The 19,814-nt window shown below is 37.4% G+C and overlaps 1 protein-coding gene across 2 annotated transcripts; it reads left to right on the forward strand.

Moving 5' to 3' along the window:
* The first annotated feature begins 5,435 nt into the window (after nucleotides 1–5,435).
* Nucleotides 5,436–6,353, forward strand: LOC145115563 (large ribosomal subunit protein eL31-like). 2 transcript variants are annotated; one of them, XM_079051874.1, is made up of 3 exons: nucleotides 5,436–5,554; nucleotides 5,698–5,809; nucleotides 5,946–6,353. In XM_079051874.1, exons 2-3 carry the CDS (start codon nucleotides 5,727–5,729, stop codon nucleotides 6,223–6,225), a joined length of 363 nt encoding a protein of 120 aa, XP_078908000.1. In that variant the 5' UTR covers nucleotides 5,436–5,554; nucleotides 5,698–5,726; the 3' UTR covers nucleotides 6,226–6,353. The 2 variants fall into 2 exon arrangements, with proteins under 2 accessions (XP_078908000.1, XP_078908001.1); XM_079051875.1 differs by having other exon boundaries at nucleotides 5,509–5,634.
* The last annotated feature ends 13,461 nt before the right edge of the window (nucleotides 6,354–19,814 follow it).

Below are 19,814 nucleotides of genomic sequence, written 5' to 3' on the forward strand. Positions count from 1 at the left end.
TTAACCAAATACATATGGTTCCGTTATGGTTTTCATCCAAAACCGAATCACTAAAAACCGAACTGAATCAATAATATTAATAAATGTTTTAATATAATATAATATTAAATGTGGTATGTAGTCACTTTTGGGATTGAAAATTTAAAAGATAACTATTTGAAACTAGTTTATAACCCGTGGGAATCACGGTTAGAAAATTAAACTTTCATAGTAAAAACTCAAAATTATTAATCAATTATTTTAAATAAATTATTAACTATTAGATAATTTTTTTAGTTATATAAAATTATAATCATTTATTTAAATAAATACGTGAAATTACATCACATTATAATATATATTAATTTAATTTTGAATTTAATGTAATTAGATTGACAAATTTAAAATTTGAATTTTGAAATGGACAATCAATAGGTTGACAAGTGGCATAACATTAATTAGGAAGCCTACCAGGACAAATGGAAAAAGGAGAATAAACTTATTCTTTTATTAGAATATGAAGATGAAAATTAAATGAGATACCTAATCTTCTATCATATCAATAAGGTTATAAACACTAAATTGTTCACTTTTTTATAATAATGTACACTATGTTTTTCATTTTTTATAACAAAGTGTTTTTATTTTTATCTCATTTTTATCATTATGCGTGACATCCCCATTTCCACAGCCAGAAAAGACCGATTTTTGTTTATGCTTTATAAAAATCAGAGTACCTCTTTTAATAGAAATGTTGCGGAATTTGTTCGCAGAAAACATGATAAATACGTTATCAAAGCATTTCCGAAGAAATGTATTTTTATCCATTTTAAAACATTTGAGATGTCATCGTCAATACAGAAACATAAGCATAAACAGTACTTACATTCACAATCACTACTGATTTATATCTTCTGAATCTCTCAGTGTAATTTAACTTCATATCGACACCTGTGATTCAAATAAACTGAGTGGGTCAGGCTTGGGAGCCTGGTGAGCACATAGGGTTTTCAACCCACAATAAATAAGTTTATTAACTTTATCAAACCAATCAAACCCGATTACCCCTTCCCGTTATCCTCACTTTACGTCCCTAAAACATCTAACACAAGGAACCTAGTCTAAGGAATTTCATCGGGGTGAAAACACATGCTTCGGGGGTTCCTTAGCAATTCATGTCAAATAAGGCAACCATGTGGGGGATGGAGTACTGCTGGTGAGCACACAGTTCAAATAAACACCTACATGTTGCGAGCCTGCTAGCGTTCCACTGGACTGTCTAGAATAGTCCGTGGTCGTCACCTATACTCCACTAGATGACTGGATCATCAATAACATCTATAACGAGGCCTGTCATTATTTTAATTTGTCACACAGAAACTATTACATCTACCCATGCTTTACCCAACACAATTTGTAGATATAAAATACATATACAGTTTAAATCATTTAAAACATGTATAAAATCGTTCATCCAGCATAGATAGCAAGTATACAGATAATATGCACACGTAGCATGTAATTTATATAAAATACTTCATATTTATGTGTAAGATGAAAGTAACTATGCACTCACTTGTTAAGGTGGTGATTCCAAACTCAGACAACGTTTCGTTATCTCAAAATAATTTCCCCTTGACAAAACCTAGTATCAATACCACTAGGGTTTAGTCCAACGTTAACCTAGTATCAATACCCTATGCGACCCTTTAAACTGATTCCCCGTACCGCGGGTGGTTAAAAAGATATTATAATGACACGTATATAACTCATAATAATAGCCCAAATAATTATTATAAGGTCCTAATAACGTTACTATAATTAATTAAAAGCTATATTAAAAATAGCGTAGGCGTAGCTCACTTACAACATGTTTTATAGAAAATTGGGCTTTGCTTGGAGCAGCGGTTCTGAGCCGAAAGCTCTTCTTCTCGGAGCTTCTCGGTGCTCCGAGACTTGCTTCTAACACCTTGGAGGTGCTAGGGAAAAACCTTGAAGGTTTGTGGGTATTTGGGAGGAAAGAAGTGGAGAGTTGTGAAGAAAATGGGAGATTTGCGCCTCTATTTATAGGCTGTCAGCGCCGAGTACGCTGAGCGTACTCAAAAATTACGTTGAGCGTAATGGGTTTTTAAGGGTTTTGCTGAGCGTACTCAAAATTACGCTGGGCGTAATGTGCCATGTGTCACCATCTGGTGGCTAGCCTTGGGTTGGAAGCAACGGCTGTGATCGCGTCGCGTCACCAAAACTCGCACAACACCCTTCCGACTTAGAAAAATCATAACTCTCGCATACGAGCTCCGTTTTCGACGTTCTTTATATCCACGCTAGGCAAAAAAAAGTCTACAACTTTCATTTAGACTCCTTCGGCTAATTCTCGACCGATCTTAAATTTAACAGTACAAGAAAATTATACTGTTAAATGTCCGCGTAAAATTCATAACTTCTACATACGGACTCCGTTTTCGTCTGTCTTTTTACCGTTGAGTTCCTATTAATGAGATCTTCAACTCTCATTTAGGTCGCGTAGGCCAAAAACCGCTCGATCTAAAATTCGAGTTTCGGGCAGTGCACTGCTATGTCAAATCTTAGAAAATTCATAACTTCCTCATACGAAGTCAGATTTGGACGTTATTTTTTTGTATGTTCTCGGTTTAACGTATAATACAACTTTTGTTTGGACCACTAGGGCTAAAAAGTCCTCTATCGTAAATTCACTATTTACGTCTTCCCGGTGCCGAGCCGGTTCCGTCGCGAAACTTCGACGTGTCATAACTTCTTCGTTATAACTTGGATTTCGGCATTCTTTATATGTACGGAACCATTGTGAAATCTTCTACAATTTGGTTAAGATTACTCCTTCTAAATATTGTTCCATCAAAAACTCATTTTTGATGTTCATTGTCTCTAAATTGACTAGCCCGGATCTACGAGCGTTACATTATGATTAACCAATATTAACCATTAACCATAACCATTAACCGAAAAAAAAACGTTAACCAAAACCAATATTAACTAATACCAATGGCTCGAAAATGCATTAACCACTTATAATGATTATGGTTCGATTTTAGATAAAAACCGAACCAAACCACCCCATATACACCCCTATTTTCCCTACAATAATCGAATGCAAGCTTTACAACTAAGATCTGAAGGAGAAAATGTTAGGGCGAAAAGCTTTTCATGGGAGATGACAAAGAGGCTTAGAATGTTCCTTTTTATAATGTGAATGATATTTCATTTGACTTATATGCACATCTACATGTATAGTCTTGTTTAAGTCATTTGTAGGTTGTATTTAAAGATTTAGTTTGAGGAGAATTGTGAGTTGAGAGTTAAATTTAGTAGATTTAGAGCTAGATCATTTTCTTGTACTTTCCTTACAACAATCGAATGCAAGCTTTAAAACCAAAATCATATTCTGTCGATTATCTTATTTTTAGTTTCTGATTGTCAAATCCAGGTTTTATGTCTTGGAAGATTTGATAGGATTTCTTCACAATAAATCGAAATCCCCAATGAGTGTTGAATTTAAGGAAGTACGAAATCATAATCTTAGATGAAGAGTTTACTATGATTCGAGGTGGTGATTTATTTCTGTCAGCTCAAGTATAGTATAAAACTTAAAATAGAAAGTAATTGAAAAAAACATAAACTATAAACAAAATTATTAGGAAGTTAGTAACCTTATTTTCTGAAGTTGGTTGTTATTTGGTACAAAAAATGTTCATTACGATATATGATTCAAGGAATAATGATTTTGTTCCCATCATGCATTCTTACACCACTTATGCTTCAATCGATATTGGAATTTCAACTCAAAATAAAAAGCTCTCATTCCAAGATAAGTAAAATAGAATATTTTTTACATTAACAATACTTTTTGTACATATGTCACATTAATTTAACAAATTATTTGAAAAGTCTATTGATTTGTAGTAGTTAAAAGTGAGTTGCAGATGCATGGGAGTTTGATATGTACATGGAATAAGAAAAATGTCATCTATTATAATCTATTAATATAGATATATAAATATATAGATGCCAAAATATATACATTCATGAGGGAAACACGCATGTGTGGATTTTACAGGGGTATCTCCTCTCGTGGGCCTGAGGGCGGGGGGTTTCACGGCGGGACATGCTGCTTTAAAAGCAGCTACAGGCAAAGTCACCAAACATGAGAAGTCGTGCATGGAAAATCAACACGTGTTCATACCATTTGCATTTGATACGATTGGTTTCCTCGCACCGGATGCGGTAGAGCTTCTTAAAAGAGTACAACGAATTATGCATAGTAATGTTATACCCCTAGATCTTCGGATGTAGTCTTTAAAAGAATTAGTTTTACCATTCAAAAAGGCTTAACGACACAGCTTGTTGCCCGTTTGTCATCTCACTCATTGTACGATGACAATTAAAATGCTGTTCTAATGAGAGTTTTCAATTGTCTAAAAAAAATAATAAATTAAATTTAAAGGAAAAACGTTTCTTTAAAAAAAAAGTGAGCACAATTTGATCTACAGTGTACAATTGGTAACAAAACACATTTTTATGACTAATTTATATATAACCTTTATTAATATCTGACATGTATAATCGGAGATGCTCTAAGCTTATTGAGTTATTTCAATTAAGTGAGGAAATCCATGTTATTAAGGATTCGAGTCTCGTCTTAGATATGAGTGAAATTCGTGAAGCGCAAAGGTTGATTAAAGCCGGTTTTGGTTAAAAAAATGGTTTGGTTTTCACCGGTTCGGTTAAAACCTAACTGGATTTGGTTGAATTTTTTGGAATATATGGTAAAAAAAATTTCGGTTAAAAACGGGTTCAGTAACAAAAGAAAAAACAATAAAAAAAGTTGTTTTCAAATTTTTATTAAAACATATTTCTAACCAATTGTTCCATTTTTAAACTAGGGAGATTTTGGAAAAAAAAAACAAACCGTCATTTTTAACCTTGGAGAGTTTTGGAAGAAGAGTAAATTACATGAATGGTGCTATGGTTTGGTCCCTAACTTATTATTTTAATTTGGAATGTTTTTACTGTTTGTTTTTGTTACGCGCTTGGTCATGTCTTATCTAAAAATATTATTTTGGCATTGATTTTTTAATTTATTTAAATAAACACTCCAACCCCACCTATCACCTTACCTTACTTACCCTACCATTTTTTCCTATTTAAATAATAGTCTTTTTAGGTAAGACAATGACCAAGTACGTAACAAAAACAAACAGTATGGACCAAACGCGTAACAAAAACAAATAATAAAACCGTTAAAAAAACAAGTCATGAACAAACTCGCAAATTACCCCGAACCATAAGTACCATTCGTGTAATTTACTTAATTTACTCTTTAGAAAGAGTAGTTTGAATGTGCACCTCTAATTGAGGAAGCCATTGTTTGTTACCCTGCAGTAATTTTTGCCTGTTAGGCCGAACAAATTAGGTTGAAGCCCATCGAAGAGAAAATTCGGGTATTCGAATCCTAACTATACAAGGTTGGGTTTTATATTCTTCTCAATTTCTCTCGCTACAACCATTTTTGATTTTGGTTCCAAATCTCAAACCCTAGGTGCGTTCCATCTCTTTTACACACGCAGTCACACCTATACGTCTATAGTTCTCAATGCTACCAGCGTAGATTATCTTTTCGTATGTAATTGTAGTTTTACGATGTATTTTTATGGAAATCGCATTGAAAAATGTTATGTGCAGGTGAAGATAAGGTTTGAGAGAGATTAACAATGGTGGAGAAGACTAAAGGTAGGAAGGAAGAGGTGGTAACCAGGGAGTACACTATCAACCTCCACAAACGCCTCCATGGATGGTACGTGTTTTCGATTCATCTGTTTTCCATATTCAGATGCTTGATTCCATCGATTTAAAATGTGATTGATTAAGTAAAAGACGAACAATCATACACAAATGCAACATTTGATGTTTACATGATCAAATACTGACAGCACATTCAAGAAGAAGGCTCCCAACGCCATTAAAGAAATCAGGAAATTTACACAGAAATCAATGGGGACAACAGATGTGAGAATAGATGTGAAGCTAAACAAGTACGTGTGGAGCAGAGGAATCAGAAGCGTTCCAAGAAGAGTTAGAGTGCGTATTGCACGCAAAAGGAATGATGATGAAGATGCCAAGGAAGAACTTTACTCTCTCGTCACTGTTGCAGAGATCCCAGCTGAAGGGCTCAAGGGTCTTGGAACCAAGATCATTGATGACGAAGATTGATTAATGGATTTTTTTTTTTTTTGAGTTTAAAAACAGGAGTTGTTTTTTTAGAATTGGTATTTCATTCGGATTATACAACATGTGTTGTTTTACTTGGTATTTCATTTGAATTTCCTTCTTTGTTGATACATTCAACTCTATCTGAAGATAGCCTAAATCATCCTGAAACAGCCTAATTCATTGTGAAGTTGTTATGAGGTATAGTGATTATCTATATGGAAACGCTATGTTGTAAATGCATTTGGTGTGCATAACATTGTGACTCGGACTAAAGTCCATGATTTTAGTCAACTGGATAACAATATTCTTTGCGTACAACATTAATGGCTTGGGATTGAATTGCTATAATCACGTACTATAAGGGTGTTTAGCAATGATAATGCAGAATATCTATTGTGTAATTTTAGCAATGAGCAAAATAGTAAAAGACAAATTAGCAATGAGCAAAATAGTAAAAGACGTCGATGAGCATGTTTCCCAAATGACTGAAATGAAAGTTTCAAGTACATATGATATATGATCCATAAGAAAAGAGGTGTTGGTGATGACAGTTACACACCGTACACAAAGGCATGATGATTAAAGTAAAGGGCAACGAGAAGAGTTTTATGTGACAAGAAGGTGCCACTAGAACTAAAGGGAACCTTTTATAGAGCGGTAACAATGTCAACTTTGTTGTATGAATGTTAATGTTGGCTGATTAAGAAAGAACATGAATTGGAGGTCACAAAACTAAAAATGTTGAGGTGGGCATGTGGTAAGTCGTTGGATATGATACTCAACACAACAATTAGTAATTCGTTGGGTGTGACATCAATCACTGAGAAATTAAGGGGAGGAATTAGGGAGACTAATGTTGATTACAGTCGAGGGGCTAAGTCGAGGCGCTAGGAGGAGAGGTCGGCCGTAAAGGAAGTGAAAAGATAGCTTGAGGCTGAACTTTAAGGATTTAGTCTTTACTATGATATCTAACAGGAGAATGTGGATACTTAGAAAAGAGTAACGGTAAAATTAGTGTGTGTAGGTTTTTTTTTTCACCTACTTACTCTGGTATTCCTATCTACTTTCAGCACATGTAGTTAGTATATGATTTTGGCCCACTTCTTGTATCTTCTTACACTAATTGTGTATTTATCCATGTTTTACTTGGTGACCTTTGCCCCTCAAGTGCATATTTATTGAGTTTATCAATTTCTTTATTGAGATACACATCATTTCAAGTGCAGATTTATTGAGTTTATCAATTTCTTTATTGAGATACACATCACTTTATTATTCATCGCATGTTAATGTTTTGTATATAGAGATTTTATGCGTAGATCTTTTTCAGCGTGGGCATGGATCTTTTATGTATTGCTTTTTATCAGAAGTTATCTACAAAAATAGTGGCATAACTTTACTGTAACATCCCGAAATTTGCAGGTACTTTCGAAGCCTCCATTCATTATTATTTTGTCACTTTTAGTCCTTGGGGATGGAAGGGTATAGCCATGAGATGCCCTAATGGCTAGTATTGTAGTTTTGGATCAAGAGGAGTACGTTGCGCGTACATAAGGGTACGTTGAGCGTACTAGGCGTGCCTTAGTACGTTGGGCGTACACTTGTGTACGCTGGGCGTACTCACGTCAGATGGAAACCCTAATATTTAGGGTTTGGGTGGTATATAAACATCCTTATGAGCTCATAACCCTCTATCATTCCAGCCTCCATAGTCTTGAGCCATTTTCCCCAAACCCTAACCCCTTTCTTGAGTGTATGAGCTAAAAGTGTGTGTTTTAAGTGGTTGAAGAAGAAAGAGTTGCATCAAGGAGTTGGAGAAGGAAGGCAAGCTTGAATATCTGAGGTTATCTTGTCCTCTAGAAGCTCCAGGAGGTAAAAAGCTTTTGCCTTTGTGCTTAAATGATGTAGATCTTGCCTTATTAGCTTTATGAGACCTTTCTTGTCCCAAAAAGTCCCAATATTGTGCATGTTGGGTTTTGAACGTGTTAAGTTGTCCTTTTAGACCCCATCAAGGGTTTTAAGTGATAAAAATGAGGTCCCAATGGCTAGAAGTGTCTCATGCAAGTGGTAGAGAGGTCTTAATGGATTAAGACCTTGCATTAAGAACTTTATGGACGTCCAAAGCCTTAAAGTTTGAGACTTTATGGTTCTAAGACACATTTGGTCGATGGATCTGGAATATGGGCTTAAGTGCTTAAGTCATTAAGCACTTATTAGGGTTTTGGACTCAACGAGGGTATGCCCCGCGTAGAGGGCAGTACGCCCCGCGTACGCAGTCAACATCCTCGCTTTCCAGTAAACGCGAGGCTCGCGTACGCCCAACGTACGTCTTCTGTTGGGCTTTTGTGATTTGGGCTTCGGGATTGGGCCATCTTTGGGCTAGTTGGTTTGAACCCTTTTTGGGCTTTCTGAATAGTAGTGTCTTGTATGGAATTGGACCTTAGGATGAGGCTCAATTAGAGAGTTGGGCCCAATTTGGAAATTGGGCAAATTATGGGCCTTGTATATTGGGCTTTTGGGCTAAGGAATTGGAGTTGGGCCTTTGTCCAACTTAAGGAAAGGATAGAATGGAATATTAACACATGTTGGACCCTTAGCCAAGATTGGTATTCAATTTTTGACTTAGTGTTCGTTTATTGTTTTAGTTCGGGATTCTCGGTGAATCAGCAGTCGGAGATTTCAGTACAGTTCGGCATTGTGAGGTGAGTTCTTCTCACTATATCGTCTAAGGCACCAAAGCCGACCATTTTTGGATTATATCCTGGTTATAGGATGATGTTATGTTTAGTGATCTGTTAGATCAGTATCCTGGTTATAGGATGATGCTATGTTTAGTGATTTGTTAGATCGGTATCCTGGTATATAGGATGATGCTATGATTAGCGTATGATATTTATGTGTTGATTGTGTGCTTGTGGGTAGGTTAAGGCGGTCCTACTTTGTGCTCTAGGCCAACATACCCAGGGCGGCCCGAATAGACTACAGACCCATCAGGGCGTACTAGTCAGGCCGAAGGCCCGTAGAATGGTCCAGATAGGCTGAAGGCCCGGGAAGGCGGACCAGACATGTTGAAGGTTCTGAGAGTGGTCCAGATAGACTGAAGGCCCGACGAGGGCAGTCCAGTCATACTGAAGACTCTGAGAGTGGGCCAGATAGACCGAAGGCCCGGTGAGGGCGGTCCGATCATTCTGAAGACTCTATATGCATGTTGTTTGTTATGATATTGTTTTGGTTTGTATGGCGTTGGTATTTTGGGGGAACTCACTAATCTTCGGGCTTACTGTGACATCCCAATTTTCACGGCCAAAAAAGACCAATTTTGTTTATGCTTTATAAAAATCAGAGTACCTCTTTTAATAAAAATGTTGCGGAATTTGTTCCCAGTAAATCATGATAAATATGTTATCAAAGCATTTCCGAAGAGAAGTATTTTTATTCATTTTAAAACATTTGGGATGTCATCGTCAATACAGAAACATAAGCATAAACAGAACTTACATTCATTATCACTAGTGATTTATATCTCCTTAATCTCTCAGTGTAATGTGACTTCATATCAACACCTGTGATATAAATAAACTGAGTGGGTCAGGTTGGGAAACCTGGTGAGTACATAGGGTTTTCAACCCACAATAAATAAGTTTATTAACTTTATCAAACCAAACAAACCCGATTACCCGTTCCCGTTATCCTCACTTTACGTCCCTAAAACATCTAACACAAGGGACCTAGTGTGACATCCCTTAATTTCTCGGCCAGAAAAGACCGATTTAATTTATGCTTTTTAAAATCAAATCAGAGAAATCTTTATAAAAGATGTTGCGGAAATGGTCCCCAAAACAAAACATAATAAAAGTTTTTCAAAACCTTTCTTTAAGAAATATATAATTTCCTTTTATATCAAAACCTCGGGATGTCATGTTCCGATACAGATCAAAAGCATAAACAAGACATTATAAGCCTTACAACAGTTATTTTTAACTACTGGCCTATAATCCAAAAATCACTCATCATTATCATCCAACTATGCTCGGGGTCCACTACCTGTAATATAAAAACCTGAGTGGGTCAGGCTTGGAAGCCTGGTGAGCATATAGGGTTTTCAACCCACAATACATAATTTAATATGCTTAAACATCAATCAATCAACCGAATTACCCCAACCCCCATTATCTTATTTATTTCTTAAGGGTTTACCCTAAGAATCAACTATCACTCCTTCCTAAGGATTCATCCTAAGGAATAGACATAAAGTCACCTCGTCACCGGGGTTTATACAACGAGCACTAAGTCCATAGCTGCCAAGGTTTATTCAACATGTGCTAAGTCCATAACTCTCATTTATCGACAGTATTATTTACAGGTATCCCCCCTGCAATACATGTCAATGGGTTTTTAGAGTACAGCAAATGAACATATAGTTCATTACACCTACAGGTTGCGGGCCTGCTAGTGTTCCACAGACTGTCTAGAATAGTCCATGGTTGCCATCCATACTCTGCTGAATGACGGGGGCCCACGTTTGGGTAAGGGCTTTTCTCATATTGCACCACTCACGCCAACGTTTGGGTAAGGGCTTCACCCCTCACTATCAACTCATGATCTCATTTCACCACTCACTCTCAACTCATGATCTCTATCACTGATCATCTCATCTATCCAACTCACCTTTCATCACACCCACTATTTCATCTACCCATGTTTTACCCAACATTTTTCGTAGATAAAAATACATATACAGTTTAAATTATTTAAAAACCTGTATAAATCATTCCTTCAACACCCATCTCAAATAAACAAACAATATATATTCACACAGCACGTATTTTATGTAAAATACTTCATATCTATGTGTAAGGTGAAAGTAACTACACACTCACTTGATTTAATGAAAATCGGGCAGCAATTCGTTTCCTAAAACGATCGTTTCTAATAAAACCGGGAGTTTTATTGAGAAACCGGGCTCTGCGAGGGTCGGGCTTCGAAACCGAAAAGATAAATTTTACGGCTTCTCGGGCACTTCGTGGCGTATTCCGGGGGTTATAATCGATACCGGGGCTTTGGGGAATGTTAAGATGAAGAAAATATGGAAAAAGGGGCTAAATATGGCAAAATCCCAAAAGTAACCGGGAGGGTTCGCATACCCTTCTATTTATAGGGTCCGAAGGTCGGCTTAGAAGGGTGGGGTCCGCAGGCGAGGGTGCGCAGGTGCTCGCACATGGGTTGCGCGTGCGAGGGCCTCGCTGGAGGCTTCTGATTGGAACGCTTCGGACTGCTCTTCGGTTCGGACACGGGGCAGCCTCCTATTGGACCGAACCTCTGACTGGAGAAGAACATGACACGCCTCGCCAGGTGGCTTCGATGACTCAGCAGGTTCCGGACACGCGTCGGATGCGAAGCGAGGACACGTGGCGGAAGTCCACGTGTGCGAAATTCCTCGGTTTTGGGGATTTTTCTCGATTTTCGCGCCAAAACTTCTAAAATCCATAACTTTCGCATATGAGCTCCGTTTTTGACGTTCTTTATATGCACGCGTAGGTAAAATTACGCTCTACAACTTTCATTCAGACTTCATCAGCTAATTTTGACTTTAATTTTTATATTATTATTTTTAACAGACCGGGACAGGAAATCCGTTAAAAATTCATAACTTCTTCATCCGACGTCCGTTTTCGTCAGACTTTTTACCGTTGTGCTACTAATGACGAGACCTTTGATTCTCGTTTAGGTCATGTCGGCTAAAAATTACTTGATCTAAAATTCGAGTTTTTAGCTGTCTACTGCTAAGCTGAAACTTTGAAAAATCATAACTTCCTCATACGAAGTCAGATTTGGGCGTTCTTTTTATACCTACTATCGGTTTAACGAACACTACGAGTGTTGTTTGGATTACTAAGGCTAAAAAGTAGTTTATTAAAAACTCACTTTTTACGACATTCGGCAGCGTGCCGGTTTATCGCGAAACTTTGACATGTCATAACTTCTTCATTATAACTCGGATTTCGGCATTCTTTATATATCCGTAATCCTTGTCACGCCCACTACAAGTTTCTTAATAGATATCAGCTTTATCTAAAATTTAATTTTTGACGCTCATTTTTATTCTTAATTAATTAAACCCTAATAATTAAGCATAAAACACATAAAACACATAATATTCACATAATTCATTTTCATTTCTTCAAAATGAGTCACAAAGGTTAACCTAGACTATCATGTCAATATTAATGCCTAGCGTAGAAACACGGGCATTACAATTCTCTCCCCCTTAGAATGATTATGTCCCCAGAATCACACATCAGCAAACAAATACGGGTAGCGACTCATCATGTCACTCTCCGTTTTTTTTTCCAGGTGAGATTTGGCCCATTCGTATGTTTCTAATGTATAAGCACTAAATCGACCATCTTACGTTACAACTTCTTAGTCTTACGGTCAACGATTGCCTCGGGTTCTCCAATTAACCTCTTGTTTTCATCCAACCTTAATTCAGAAATGGGAATTATGTCGGGCACTCCTCCCGTGAATTTTCTCAAATAACACACACGAAAGGTGTTATGAATACCCTTTAGTTCTTCCGGTAATTCTAGCTTGTAAGCTTGATTCCCGATCCTCAGAAGAACTTTAAATGGTCCAATAAACCTTGGACTCAACTTTCCCCTTCTACCAAACCTTATAAGTCTCTTCCATGGCAAGACTTTAAGTAAAACCGAATCTCCAACTTTGAATGATATCAATTATCTTTTCTTGTCAGCATAGCTCTCTTGAGCAGCTAACATCTTTTCCCTAATCACTTTCAACTTTTCAGCAGTCTGATGGACTATTTTAAGTCCCATAAACTGTTTTTCCTCAGCTTCAAGCCAACATGACGGCGTTCAACACTTTTCCCCATACAAAGCGTGATAAGGTGCCATCTAGATGTTCGAGTGGAAACTATCATTATAGGAAAATTCTACTAATGGTAAGTGTTTACCCCAGTTACCTTGGAATTCCAGGGTACATGCTCTCAACATATCCTCCCAGGTTTGAATTGTTCATTTGCTCTGACCATCGGTTTGCGGATGGTAAGCTGTATTCAAACACAACTTGGTACCCAATTCCTCTTATAAACTCCTCCAAAACCTTGGGGTAAAACGGCTATCACGATTAGTTACAATCGTTAATGGAACACCGTGAAGCCTCACAATTTTCTTCACGTAAGAATTCGCAAGTTTATCCATAGACCATTTCCCGTTGGCTGCTATGAAATGCGCACTCTTAGTGAAGCGATCAACGACCACCCAAATCATGTCGTGACCGTTCCTTGCTTTGGGTATATGTAAAGGTTCTAAACTCCCATACGGTTTCTGATGTTGTGCCTTAACCCTAGCACAAGTTACACACTCAGCCATATACTTATTAACATCGAGCTTCATCGTCGGCCACCAGTAATAGGGTTTTTAGATCCCTATACATTTTCGTACTGCCGTGATGAATTGAGTACATGGTTTTGTGAGATTTTTCCATCAGAAGATCTCTTACTCCTCCCGCCTTAGATACCCAAATCCTATCTTTGAATACCTTCAGTCCTTGACCGTTTGTATCAAACACCAACGTTTTGCCCAAACGTTCCTCCTTTCGGTCATTTCTCTCTAAAGCTTTCTCCTGAGCTTTCTTTATACTTTCCACAACTGTCGAGACAACTTCAATTCTCAACGCTCTTGGCCTTTTCTTTTCAAGATTTACTTTCTGACTAAGAGTATCAGCATCAACATTTGCTTTACCAGGGTGGTAAAGTATCTCACAGTCGTAGTCCTTGAGTAATTCTAGCCAGCGCTGTTGCCTCATGTTCAATTCCTTCTGATTAAAGAGATATTGAAGACTCTTATGATCAGTGAGAAGTTTACACTTAGTACCATAAAGATAATGCCTCCATATCTTTAAGGCGAATACTACCGCTGCCAACTCCAGATCATGAGTAGGGTAGTTCTTTTCATACTCCTTCAATTGCCTCGATGCATTTGCTATCATTTTATCCCTTCGGGTCAGAACACAACCTAAACCAACTCCAGAGGCATCACTATAAAATGTGAAGTCATCAACTCCTTCAGGTAACGAAAGAATCGGTGCTTCGCACAACGTCTTCTTTAACTTCTCAAAACTTCCTTATGCTTCTCATTCCAAGTATAAACAACTCCTTTGTGGGTCAAAGCTGTTAATGGAGTTGCGATCGAAGAAAAGCCTTGGATAAACCTTCGATAATATCCGACGAATCCTAAAAAGCTTCAGATCTCCGTAGGACTTTCAATTGTAACCTTCGAGTTACAAAATAAATCCTTATTGAGGACTCATTCTTCTTCTTAGAATAAGTATTTTCCTTCGTTTATTGTAACAGACCGATGGGTCATGTTCTAATGATCTCTCATTGTATAATGCACTACTTAGACTCAGGTCTCTTAGGGACAAATTTCAGAACAAACTATACCTACCTTCATGTTCCAATGTGATACAATCACAGTTCAACATGTATCATTTCTAACTATCAACTTCTTCAATAATGAGTGCGATACTTCTATTGATCGCTTTGATCATCCTTTACTTCAATCATTTGGCTTAAGTCAAATGTTACATCGAACTTGGTTCTCGGAACCACGTAACAAACTCATCGTAGTCGGACTCAATTTGATATGACCACTAGGGTCGGAATAACAATCATCTTCTTAGTCATTACCGGAACGATAGTAACGACAGACTGGAATAAGACGGAATCAATTACTAGCTCCTTGGTAACCTTGTGACTTTCCCTGATCCAAGTGTGAGTCCTGTGCGTCCAGTAGTATAGATCTCTACTACTATTCACACCTACTCATACTCGTCCCAAGTACTGTCTCGCAGTCCCTAAGTCCTAAAATCACAAAACAATTTAACACATACGAATGTGTCCAATTAATCATAAATTTTTCCTAGACTCTACTAGGACTTCTTCCATGCGTATCTTCAATGATCAATTCTATTTCAACTTGGTTGGTGATGGAAATTCCAGACGATGGGACAACTTCAAGAATTACACCAACCATTCCATTCATCAGATGACAAAACCAGGGTTTATATTATTTCCTTGAAACGATTACACAAAGGTTCAAGTTTACCCTATTCTATACCTCTAATAGGCTAAACCACTTGTTACTATTCACATTACTACTTCGTAACTTGATCTTCGGGTATCAAGTCTTTACTTCTACTTCCTAGCGTTATTAATTGCTTCGTCAAGGATATTCTGAAATTCCATTGGTGTTGGTGGTGCACTTGGCCTTGTTACTTCATTGTTCTTCGGACAGTTCTTACAAATATGGCCTTCTTCTTTACATATATAACACACCCCCTTGAGAATCGTACACTGATTGGCGTAATGCCCTATTTCTCCACACCTAAAGCACTTTACCTTCCCGTCATAATTCCCACAGTGTTTATTTTTGCACTTCCCGCACCATTTTCCTTTATCTCTTCTTTTGCCAGACTTTGAGGATATGTTGTTCTTGTTGGGCCTTGAAGACCCCTCAAGTTTCCTCTTTTTGTCAACTTCAACCTTGTTGGCGGTCCTGTCATTGATCATTTCTTCAATAGACTTAGCAACCCTAATAGTTGCCTTAAGAACAGATGCCTGACATACTGGCACAGTAAGTTCATCCTTACTTTGTTGAAGCAAACGTTTTGTTTCTTCCATCTGTTCATCTAACATTGTACGCACCATTGCCTGCACCCCAACCATCGTGATTGGCTTAGGCTGCGGATTATCGTTTCCGAATTCACTTTGCGTACTTGCCATTTCGATCTATACACCAATCGTAGGTGAATTTAGATCTTTATTTTCGATAGACGTTAAATCTTCATTATTACTCTGAAACGTTTATATGTTAGTTCTAATATCGTAATCATACGTTTAGAATCCTACACACATAAGGTTTCCAGATCCAGTCGGCAACAGACCATAGATCCGAACAAATAATGGCATATATGACAAACATATATCATTTAGCACATAAAAGCATTTTAGGCATCTTTCCTAAAATAAACTAGTGCTCGTGTCTAAAATATGGCAGACACTTATCTCACAATCATCACTTAGCATTCTAAGTTTAAGTCTAGAAATCCTACAATTTCTTAGTTCACTTAAACTAATGCTCTGATACCAACTGTGACATCCCCTAATTTCTCGGCCAGAAAAAACCGATTTAATTTATGTTTTTTAAAATCAAATCAGATAAATCTTTATAAAAGATGTTGCGGAATTGGTCCCCAACACAAAACATAATAAAAGTTTTTCAAAACCTTTCTTTAAGAAATATATAATTTCCTTTTATATCAAAACCTCGGGATGTCATGTTCCGATACAGATCAAAAGCATAAACAAGACATTATAAGCCTTACAACAATTATTTTTAACTACTGGCCTATAATCCAAAAATCACTCATCATCATCATCCGACTATGCTCGGGGTCCACTACCTATAATATAAAAAGCTGAGTAGGTCAGGCTTGGAAGCCTGGTGAGCATATAGGGTTTTCAACCCACAATACATAATTTAATATGCTTAAACATCAATCAATCAACCGAATTACCCCAACCCCATTATCTTATTTATTTCTCAAGGGTTTACCCTAAGAATCAACTATCACTCCTTCCTAAGGATTCATCCTAAGGAATAGACACAAAGTCACCTCGTCACCGGGGTTTATACAACGGGCACTAACTCCATAGCTGCCAAGGTTTATTCAACATGTGCTAAGTCCATAGCTCTCATTTATCGACAGTATTATTTACAGGTATCCCCCCTGCAATACATGTCAATGGGTTTTTAGAGTACAGCAAATGAACATATAGTTCATTACACCTACAGGTTGCGGGCCTGCTAGTGTTCCACAGACTGTCTAGAATAGTCCATGGTTGCCATCCATACTCTGCTGAATGACGGGGGCCCACGTTTGGGTAAGGGCTTTTCTCATATTGCACCACTCACGCCAACGTTTGGGTAAGGGCTTCACCCCTCACTATCAACTCATGATCTCATTTCACCACTCACTCTCAACTCATGATCTCTATCACTGATCATCTCATCTATCCAACTCACCTTTCATCACACCCACTATTTCATCTACCCATGTTTTACCCAACATTTTTCGTAGATAAAAATACATATACAGTTTAAATTATTTAAAAACCTGTATAAATCATTCCTTCAACACCCATCTCAAATAAACAAACAATATATATTCACACAGCACGTATTTTATGTAAAATACTTCATATCTATGTGTAAGGTGAAAGTAACTACACACTCACTTGATTTAATGAAAATCGGGCAGCAATTCGTTTCCTAAAACGATCGTTTCTAATAAAACCGGGAGTTTTATTAAGCAATCGGGCTCTGCGAGGGTCGGGCTTCGAAACCGAAAAGATAAATTTTCCGGGCTTCTCGGGGACTTCGTGGCGTATTCCGGGGGTTATAATCGATACCGGGGCTTTGGGGAATGTTAAGATGAAGAAAATATGGAAAAAGGGGCTAAATACAAGTTTCTTAATAGATATCGGCTTTATCTAAAATTTAATTTTTGACGCTCATTTTTATTCTTAATTAATTAAACCCTAATAATTAAGCATAAAACACATAATATTCAAATAATTCCTTTTCATTTCTTCAAAATGAGTCACAAAGGTTAACCTAGACTATCATGTCAATATTAATGCCTAGCCTAGAAACACGGGCATTACACCTAGTCTAAGGGACTTTTCATCGGGGTGACAACACATGCTCCGGGGGTTCCTCAACAATTCATGTCAAATAAGGCAACCATGTGGGGGATGGGGTACTGCTGGTGAGCACACAGTTCAAATAAACACCTACAGGTTGCGAGCCTGCTAGCGTTCCACTGGATTGTCTAGAATAGTCTGTGGTCGTCATCTATACTCCGCTAGATAACTGGATCATCAATAACATCTATATCGAGGCCTCTCATTATTTTATTTGGTCACACAACAACTATTACATCTACCCATGTTTTACCCAACACGTTTTGTAGATGTAAAATACATATACAATTTAAATCATTTAAAACGTGTATAAAAATATTTCACCCAGCATAGACAGCAAGTATTCAGACAATATGCACACATAGCACGTAATTTATATTAAATACTTCATATCTATGTGTAAGATGAAAGGGACCATGCACTCACTTGAAAAGGTGGTGATTCCGAACTCAGACAGCGCTTCGCTTCTTAAAAATAATTTCCTTCAACGAAACTTAGTATTATTACCACTAGAGTTTAGTATATTATTCGCCGAGACTAATTAATAGTCTAACTATTATTACTATTATATAAGCGTTAAAAAATACTTATATAACCCATAATAATAGACCAAGTACTTATTATAAGTTCCTAATAACGTTACTATAATTAAATAAAAGTTATATTAAAAATAGCGTAGGTGTAGCTCATTTACAACGGGTTTTATAGAAAATCGGGCTTTGCTTGGAGCAGCGTTCCCGAACCGAAAAGCTCTTCTTCTCGGAGCCGTCGAGCACTCCGGGGCTTCCGCCTCGTGCTAGGGAGGTTCCCTAGGCTTTTTGGGGGGTTTCGGGGCTAGAGAGAGGTTCTAGAGAGAGTAAAGAGAAGAAAGAATGGGAAAGGTGTGAAGAAAATGAGGGTGGGAGAGGTTCTATTTATAGGGTGAAAAATGGCTGAATTTGTGCCACATGTCACCATCTAGTGGCAAGACTTGGGGAGAAAGCAATGGCCAAGATTGTGCCACATCACCCATTTTCACACAACACACTTCCGACTTCTAAAATCCGTAACTTTCACATACGACCTCCGTTTTTGATGTTCTTTATATCCACGCGTAGGTAAAAATAAGATCTACAACTTCATTTTGACTCTATTGGCTAATTATCGACCAATCTTAAATTTAACAGTACGAGGAGATTATACTGTTAAATATCCGCGTAAAATTCATAACTTCTACATACGGACTCTGTTTTTGTCTGTCTTTTTACCGTTGAGTTCCTATTAATGAGATCTTCAAATCTCATTTAGGCCGCGTAGGCCAAAAACCGCTCGATCTAAAATTCAAGTTTCGGGCTGTGCACTGTTAAGCCAAATCTTAGAAAATTCATAACTTCCTCATACGAAGTCAGATTTGGGCGTTCGTTTTTTGTATGTTCTCGGTTTAACGTATACTACAACTTTTGTTTAGATTTATAAGGCTAAAAAGTCCTCCATCGTAAATTCACTATTTACGTCTCCCGGTGTCGTGCCGATTTTGCCGTAAAACTTCGACGGACCATAACTTTTTCGTTATAACTCGGATTTCAACGTTCTTTATATGTACGGAACCCTTGAGACGTATTCTACAACTTGGTTAAGATTATTTATTCTACATAATCTTTTGTCAAAAAGTCGTTTTCGACCCCTATTATCTCTAAATTGACTAGCCCGGATCTACGGGCGTTGCAGTTATCTCCCCCTTAGGATGATTACGTCCCATAATCATCAACGAAACAGGGCTCACATGATGACTCCATATGTTATCTCTTCATCTTAAGTAATA

Source organism: Lactuca virosa, chromosome 5 (assembly GCF_052849685.1).
Source record: "Lactuca virosa cultivar CGN04683 chromosome 5, Lactuca_virosa_CGN04683_v6, whole genome shotgun sequence".
NCBI classification, from domain to species: domain Eukaryota; kingdom Viridiplantae; phylum Streptophyta; class Magnoliopsida; order Asterales; family Asteraceae; genus Lactuca; species Lactuca virosa.

Excerpts from the sequence above, each read along its gene's own strand:
- LOC145115563 (XM_079051874.1), top strand. The coding sequence starts at position 5,727 with ATGGTGGAGAAGACTAAAGGTAGGAAGGAAGAGGTGGTAACCAGGGAG. Across the intron at positions 5,810-5,945 it reads CACAAACGCCTCCATGGATG|CACATTCAAGAAGAAGGCTC; the intron begins GTACGTGTTTTC and ends AAATACTGACAG.